The sequence below is a fragment of the Microchirus variegatus genome (assembly GCF_963457635.1).
Source record: "Microchirus variegatus genome assembly, chromosome: 6".
NCBI classification, from domain to species: domain Eukaryota; kingdom Metazoa; phylum Chordata; class Actinopteri; order Pleuronectiformes; family Soleidae; genus Microchirus; species Microchirus variegatus.
In genome coordinates, this window is record NC_139807.1 from 11,922,805 (window position 1) to 11,931,917 (window position 9,113).

The window sequence follows — 9,113 nt, forward strand, 5'->3', positions numbered from 1 at the left end:
ACACCGTCCGGGCCATGCTCAACCCATATCCAGAATCTTGGGACGATCTGACTAACGGTCAGTGAGATATGCCCGTCACAAACTTACAGTTTTAGCGAAGGTCAAAGGATAGCTCTGGAGAGACTAATCCATGTTTTTATCACCTCGCAGCTGGATTAGTGCAACTCCCTCGACTTTGGCATCGACAAATCTTTGATTTATCGCTTGCAACTTGTGCAGAACGCTGCAGCACTCCACTGGCTACCAGTTCGTTTTAGGATTGATTTTTAAAATTCTCTCATTTGTTTTTTAGTCATTAAATGAGCTGACGCCTCAATATCTGGCTGAACTGCTGCACCAACACAGTCCAGTCAGAGCGCTGAGGTCGGACAAAGCTAAAGACCAGAGGTGACCGAGTCTTTGCAGTGGCAGCTCCTCGGCTCTGGAATGCCCTGCCCTTGCGCCCAGACTGTTGAGCATTTTAATTTAAAAACTATGCCCTGTATGGTTTTTTTAATGTTTTTTATGCTTTCTATATTTGTTGATTTAATTTTTTGGATTGAAGTCATTTTGTGCAGCACTTTTGGTCAGCCTCGGTTGTTTTTCCAAGTGTGCTCTATAAATAAATTTGAGTCCCATCCTTTTTTGAGCATCCATTTGTCATTTTTACTGCAAGAAAATAAATGCCTCTCATTTTATCGCCGCCTGAGATGAGAGGCAACATTTGGTGTTCGAGCGAGATAATCAAGTGACTAATTGTAGAGCTTCTGATTTCTGCCAATGGGGGCGTTTGATATGCTGGCAGGGAGAAATCTTATTTTGCCAGCTGATTTTTTTTTCCACTGAGGTTAGAAAGAAGACGCATGAGAAGAAAATGTACACAATTATTAAAAATTAGAGAGGGGACACATTTGCATATTGCATGTTTTGTTCGTTCAAGTTTTGTGTTGGTAATCAGCCAGTCAGAGAATGTAACTGTATTGACATCGGGGATAATGGAGTCTTAGCTGCCTGTGTTGCCATTAGTGATCATGTGTGTGTGTGTGTGCGTGTGTGTGTGTGTGTGTCCTCTCCATATTTCTCTCTCTGTTTATGCAAGTGTGTAGCAGTGTGTGTGCACGTTCCGCTGTATTTCGTACATGTCACAGACGTCTACTGCGAGTGTGGTTGCGCATGCACAAGCAGGACTGAATGTTCTTATAATCTGTCTCTGTGTTTTGTGTGTGCCTTTGTCTGGAGAGTCTGTCTGTGTTTGATTTACTGTTATCTGATGCTGTGAGTGTATGTGTGTATGTGTGTGTGTGTGTTTGGTGTTTGTATACTTTATGAGAAGCAGTTTAAGTTTTGAGAACATGTTGGACTATAACACTTGACAAAGGGCTGTGACTTGGTTTTAATGTTTGGGTAAAGGCTGGGTTCGAGTTAGGAATTCAGCCAAGTTGTTAAGGGACTAGCTGTTCCATTTAAGAGAATGGAGGCAGGAATAGATGGAGTCCACAGACGATGAATTTGGGTGGCAGTTGGAGTCCTGCCTGTGCAGCAAGTTACTCGACTGCACTGAGGAACACATGCTGAGGAAAGCAGCAAAACAAAATTACTCTTTCATGAAATGAAAATGAGCAAAACCCAGAAGACAAATTAACCTCAAAGGAATTAGCAATAACAGTCCAGGTAAGCACTGCCTTCAGTGCAGATTATCGTAACTTTTTTTTTGTTTTTTTCATGCTCCGTACAATCCCCCCCCCCCCCTTATTTCACATGGTGTAATTTGCAGTGACTGCAACTTAACGATGTAAAACAGTGGCAGATTGCTTTAAGGGAGGATTGTTATATGTTGTTCTTTCCCTCCTAATGAAAAATAAAATGAATCAAATAATATCCCCCGAGTAGAGCCAATTCTCCACTTAGCTGACAGTGCAGTGACGTGCATGTGTGTGTGTGTGTGTGTGGTATGGCTGCTCTGTGTGAGCGCTACACAAAAACACAAACATAATCCCTGTTGGCTCACATAGCCTGACGTTTACTTTGGTTATGTCTCATCAGCAGGAATATTAAGCTTATTTTAAACACTTCTCTCTCACTCCCTCTGTAAACACTCCTCTCTCTTTTTCCATCTTGTAAAACAAAATCCCTGAAAAATATAAATCTCTAAACTTGGTTTTCTTATTTAGCTCTCGGTGTTTCACGGATGGGTTGTCTTTTTCTTAGTTTTTAAGGGAATAAAAGGATTAAGAAATACAAAGAGTCGGAGAGAGTGATGCGTGTACTATTAATAATGAGACGAGGAAGACAACGACACGACGTAGAAATCAAAAAAGAGCAACAATGAGCAGGACACGAAAGGTGGAAGAGCTGATGTGTGTTTGTTGTGATCGTGTGTGGCACGGTGAGAGCAACCACAGACAAGGAGAGAGGACACTATTTTCACGTGACGCCTGACAGGGCTGAGGAGAGTGAGGAGGATCTCAGATCAGTTGAGACCCTTAATGAAGTCAAATTCCACCGTCAGGGGTTACAAGATAATGAGCAAGGTCTGATAACTCTCACAATTAGTCACAGAGCAAGGCAGCAGTCGACACGTATGTCATGGTATATCACACAGCTCTCCTCTCCTCCTTTCAGCTTCACTACATTTCCCTGATGGATTTCTTTCTTTTTTTTTTGGACACTGATAACAGTTTGAAGGCACTCAGAGAAAGTTTATGTCGGACACTTGAACAGCTTGGACCTTTTAATCTGTTATTGGTAGTTTGCCCAAATGTTCTGTTAACACAAAGAAGGATACGAGTTTGTCTGTTTGACTGTGAGCAGAGTCAAAAAATTCAACAACCGAGTGGGATGGAATTTTCTGGGGGAATTTTCTAGAGTTTGGTGGTGCAAAGGTTTGTTCTCTCTGAGTGCTTCCTCTGGTCGGTTCATATAATTGTGCATTTGGGATCAAAGTCATTTTCCAGTCTGGAAATTCTTTGCAGTGTTTTTCTTTGTGTGTGTGTCTGTGTGTGTCTATGTGTGTGCGCTCACCCTTGGTCTTTGCCCATCAGCCATTATGTTGTGACAGAACAGGTGCAGATGAATATAAAACAGATACCTGGCCCTTTGTATGCATGCTCATGTTCCAAACAACATGTAATCTTTACTTTTAGTGTCTGCCTGACAACAATGCCAAATCTACTTCACGGAGAGCAAACACGTTTTTACCACAAACGGAAACAAATGGATCAGGGCACATTTACTAAATGTTATCACTTAAAGTAAAAGGACATTGCATGGTACTGTGATGTCAACAGTACAACAACTTGATAGATTTATTCTAAAATCTAAATAAACCCCTATGAGTTTTACAGACACTCACCAATCTCACACCCTTTTTCTGTCCTCTCGTCACCCCAGAGTGACATTCCTCACACTGACCGAGAAACAGCTCTGACTTAAAGGTGCATTATGCAATAAATCTAAAGCAACTGGCCATAAAATCCTCCTAATGTGTCACAGAGACTCAGGAATAATATTCATATAACAAACTGAACTCACCAACAACAACAGTACAGCCAAAATATTTGCAAATCATGTTTATGTTTCGAAATCATGTTTTGGCATGTGGCGCCACCTACCGCCGTCTACCAATCATTGCAGTCAGTAGAGTCTCAGCTGCCGAGCAACCACAGGTTGCCAGGTACGTCAGAAAACGAAACCCAAAAGAACTCGGTATTTTGAATTTGAATGTAGTAACCGTTTTTGGCCACATTCTTACATATGGCACCTTTAACTATCACGACTATGTTCTATTATAATAGTGTAATAGCACATTCTGATAGATAGATAGATAGATAGATAGATAGATAGATAGATAGATAGATAGATAGATAGATAGATAGATAGATAGATAGATAGATAGATAGATAGATAGATAGATAGATAGATAGATAGATAGATAGATAGATAGATCTCTTAACTATTACTCTATAGTAGCACATCCTTGTCCGGTGACGTGCCACCACCACCTCTTTCTGCACATTTTATCCCTCCCTCCCCCCCCCTCTCTCTCTCTCTCTCTCTCCCTCTCTCTATCTCCCTCCCTCTCTCCCTCTCTCTCTGTGTGTCACACTCAACCCAAGGCAAAGACAGGAGACTGTTCACGACCCAGTTTGTTGTTGTTGTCCATTCATCCTTCCCTTGGTATGATTACTCATGCTGGATCGATGATGATCCCGTGAGGGTAAAACCATCTGTGGCGCTCTATCCAACACGTAGCGACTCTTGGCTGGATAAAAGAACGAAGAAGTGGGCATGTGAGTGGACCCGGCGTGTGCATGGGTCCTTCCACTGCGCGCCGTGCGCACAAGAAAAGGTGATCCTCTCGTCTCTCTGTGCCGCGTACCACTGCACACAGGAGGACATGCGTGCGCTCCAGTGATGCAGTGGAACTTTACGCTTCTCCGTCAAGGACATTAGAGTCTTAGCGCAGTTTGTGCCTTACTTCTGGGTGCCGGGGAAGATTCGGGTAACTGAACTGAGTTTATCTGGTGAGCTGCTGTTGTGCTGGGACCCCGTGGAGCGGAAAGACGCTGTTAAAATCCCTCTCGGCGACATACGGTCTATGTGGGCGCAGATTTGGAGCTGTCGACTCGCTCCTTCTCCACGGCGCGTTCTCGGCGTGGCTGGTGCGGACAGAGCCGGGTGCGCTGAGGAATGCGGAGCCAGGATTTAGTCTTGTCCACCTCACCTGCGGAACTCTTCGCAGCATATACGAAAGTAAGTGATTCCTCTAACTAAACCGTGCGCTCTGGCTCAAAAACAACAAGGGTTGATTCCAGGCAGATACTTTGTGGTGTTTTCATCATGATTTGAGCAAAGAAAAGCATTCTACTGGTGACCTTGTCGGACATAAAAAATGCTTTCTTGTAGTGGTATTTTATATTATATATGTGTCGTTCATGAATCCTCTCTGATTCTATTTTTTACCAGTGTTATAAACAGGCTGAATAATCACGGGGGTCAGTGGGCTTCATCACCCTCTCCTTCTGTTTCCATCCTGCAGCCGACTGACGCAGCCGGTGAGTCCACAGAGCGCCATGCTGAGGCAGATCCTCCTCAACTCCACCGACACCCCAGACTTCGACCTGGTGCTCATGGCCCAGTCTTCCACGCATGGTCCCGCCTCGCTGAACGCCTCCCACGGCGGCTCGGTGAGCGTGGCCGCTCTTCTGAGACCCACCACGGGGCGAGGAGGGGGACTCCGGGAGGGCGAGCTCCACAAACCGGACCTGATCACCTACATAGTCATGTGCCTACTGCTCTTTCTGCTGGTGCTGCTCATTGTGTTCTTCATCAACTGCCAACTCCGGAATTCTTTCTTTGCCTCAATGCCATATGACAGGTCACTGAGAGAGGCCCGGACCTCCTACAAGTAATGTTAAAGCTCGTGTATAGACTCTGCTGGGTCTGTGCACTGCAGCTTCCCCTGTACTGCCTCTACTAGAAGTAGTTGCCTTCATGTGTCTTAGACACATTTTGTTGGGTCTAAATAACCTGGAATCCCCAATAAGACCCAACCTGATCAGTGGGGACTTAACTGAGCCCTCATCTCACTCACAGCACCTCAAAAAAACAGACCTTGAGCTGCTGCTGCTGCTGCTGCTGCTGGAGAGAGATCAACTTTAACTCCCAATTAAATTCGTGTCTCTCGTATTTTCTTGTAATTAATGGAGGAAATGGTGAAACAATCCATCATCCACTCACTCATGCAACCCCCGCATATAGGCACTTTGGAAATAAACCATTTATTCCCTCATTTTGCTCCCATACTTCTGAGCTGGTTTGACATATTGTGCCCAGTCACTTGCAGTTTGGATCTTATTCACACTGACATGTGTCATCATGACAAAACGAATCTGTTTTGAATGAATCCTCCCCCTTTTTTTTTTTTTTGAAAGGGTCACTGCAAGTGTTTGTGTATATACAATATTTGTGTGACTGTAACTTTATTGTCTTGTAAACTTTCCTCTCTGCTGTGCATTGTACAAAGGGTGATTAAATGGCAGGATGTATCGTAAACGTATTTAACACGCACTTTGAAGTAGCTCGTCTGTATCTGAACAGCGTTGCTATAATAGAGATGATGATGATGATGATGATGCAGCAGTTTAAGTGAGGGGCCAACTGAACTGGTAATCATGTAATAGACTATGTCCGCAGAGGCGTTTATACGAGAGCCATAGGGCTGCCAGCCTCATCATGCACTCTCACTTTTAATTAACCTCTCCCACAATTTACAGATCCAATATCCGGAGGATGACTTGAGGCTGAAATAATAATAATAATAATAAAAAAAAAGGAAAAAAAAGTATGATGAGTCCTGTGTGATAAACCAAACTGTTGTCAGCCACTGGTGATGCGAAAATCCTCCCCAATCTTGTTGTTGGAAAACACTTCTCACATACCAAGGCAGATAGATGAGCCTATATATCTCTGTAATCCCGTGTGTGTGGTGCGTATGTGTTCTTGTATTGGTGGCTTTGCGAGGACCAGAAATCGGGTCAGCCATATCGAGTGCGGACATTAAAGGGCTTTTTGGGGGGTTAAGATCTGGTTTTAGGTTTAGGGTTAGGCACTATGTTGTGATGGTTAAGGTTAGGGAATGCATTATGTCTAAGGGGTCCGCACTAATGCAGTGCAAACGTGTGCGTGTGTGTGTGTATACCTGGTATTCCTTATGTTGTGGGGACCTAAATCTAAAAAATCAAGTCCCGATAACGTATTACTACATTTTAAGGTCCTCTGAAATCATGGAAACCAGTGTGCGTGTGTGAGAGCGAGATTGTGTGTGTGTATGTGTGTGTGTGATTTCTTTCTTTTTTTTATTTAGTGACTTCTTGAATGCTTGAAACCACAGTTGTTGTTGTCTCTGGATTTCAGAGGCTCTATAGAGACAGGGGGACGCGGGGACCTGGAGTGCTGGACGTAATTAGGAGGACATTGTGCACACGGGTCGATTAGTCAGCGCGTTATTGTCAGTGTGCAGTCTTCTTCTTCGGCTGCCTTAAGAGTGCTGTTTGTATTCTAACCGCTTGGTGGCGCCCCGACTCTGATTATTTCTTGCCAAAACCACATGTTGTGTAACACCATGTTTACCAAATACAGAAAATAGCTGCACCTGCACGACTTAAACATTCATTCATTCATTGTCTACTGCCTAATCCTGCACATGATGGTCTAGGGAGACGCCAGAGCCAATACCAGCTTCTGCTTAAACATGTATAATGTTTATTTAGGTTCCTGCTGTCAAACATCTGTGACGGAAGATGTGGGACTTGTTGTGAGAGACAACCAAGAGGCACTTGAGGTCAGTTATTAATGTCAGGGGCCTGTGCTGCCTGCAGGTAGTGTGTTATTCTGTACTGCATTACTCAGTTGAATGAAGCAGAGGGCCACACATTGAAATATGACAACGCATCTCCAATAGCTCTTTGAGCCTAATTTATCTCACTCATATATGCAACATGCATAGCAACCTTTACATTTTTGAATTTGAAAAGACGTGTAACAAGAACCTCCAAAAACCTCCATATCTCAGATGTCAACAGAAGACAATAAAATAAAATAAAAAAACAGTAGAAAATTAGCAGTTATGCAAAAGCCTTGTGAGCTACAAAAAAAGATGGTCCACCTGGGGCGACATATTGCCCACATATATGATGAGTGATGAATATCGGTGCAAATAGCTAATATTCACTTAAAGCCTTATGAATGCTAAACGTTATGCCATGTGGTAGATCAGCAGTTGTTTCATGTGGCTTTGATACTCCCTGGATGTTCAATTAGAGCAAAGCTTTCCAGTACAGCATGCTTCAGGCCCCAAAAACACTTGACATGGAGGGCTTTTTTAAAAATTATTTAAATAAATATCACATTATGCCAATGCAGTTTCTAAGTGCTTCCCATGCTGACAGATGATCATTCATGCAATTTTTATCTGTCTTCTGTTTTGTTTTCATACAGAATTTAGTGATGTGCTCCTTTTATGTTCTTTTGTAGGTAGTAGCCTATTCTCCAATCCAGTGTTTCTGTAGCAACTAAAATACTGTATAACTGTAAACCAGGCACCCTTCACAGATGTACAGATTTATACCCCTAAAAAAACCTAACAACAACAACAACAAAACAAACATCCAGTAGGTGTTCCAGTTAGTAAGATGACTGCTCCAATTATTGTGGATTAACTTTGATATGTAGCTTTTCTGTAGGCATTCTATGTTTACATCAATCAATTTAATACATGAAAAATGTTCTTTAAAATACACTTTACCCTGGTTTAGGTGGGTTATAGGTGGAAGGGCTGAAGCAGTCAGTTCTCTCAGGTGTAGCTGCTGAGCTCAGGCTCCTCCCCAGCCAGCTCAGACCGGACTGTGTCTGTCAGAGGAACAGGAAGACTTCACCGCTGCTAAACACGCCAACCGCTGTCACTCAGGGGTTAACAACACGCTAAACTAACTTATCGCAGCCATGGAAACTAATTTGGGAGACACTGTAGACAAAAATAACTAATAACGCCGACACACCCATTGTGTTGAAGTGACCAAAACAACTCGTGAAAGTGGGAAGAGTGGAGTTTTCTCTCCCCCCCTTTTCTTTTTTCGCCTACGGTTACTTCACCTACTGTTGTGGACAAGCTAGCAGAGCTAAAGCTAACGTTAGCTCACATCGTGCCGTATACTTTCGGGACTTAACAGTCACTTTTGTTGAAGCTTCGGTTTGTATTGCGTGTGGACACGGGGTTAGTGATGACTTCGTGTGTGTTTTATTGACGCTACAGGTTGTTTTCGGACGTTTCGTCCTGTGGCTCAAGATTCTGCTTTGAATTTCCCTCCTTCGGTGATATATACGGACAGGCGGCTTAGCGACGGTTTCGCTCTCTATGTATAGTTGGCGTACTACCAAATTATTTGCAGCACTGTGCTAATTGTGGCTAGTTAGCCAAGGGAGTAGTTCAGGCCCGGCGGTTCGCTGACTTTTTAAGAAACTTACGAAAACACCGTCGGGGGAGATATTTGGCTTTGTTCTGTGAGAGTGGAGATTACCGCCACACACGGAGGTATTTTGACAACCACTTCAAGGAAACGGATAAACTTTTGATT

General features: G+C 43.4%; 1 protein-coding gene across 1 annotated transcript; it reads left to right on the forward strand.

Moving 5' to 3' along the window:
* Positions 1 to 5,051: 5,051 nt before the first annotated feature.
* smim32 (small integral membrane protein 32) lies at positions 5,052 to 5,390 on the forward strand (the record flags this gene model as incomplete). The annotated part of the gene is made up of 1 exon (XM_083891024.1): positions 5,052 to 5,390. The coding sequence occupies one exon, from the start codon at positions 5,052 to 5,054 to the stop codon at positions 5,388 to 5,390; it is 339 nt and encodes a 112-aa protein (XP_083747150.1).
* Between the last annotated feature and the right edge of the window lie 3,723 nt (positions 5,391 to 9,113).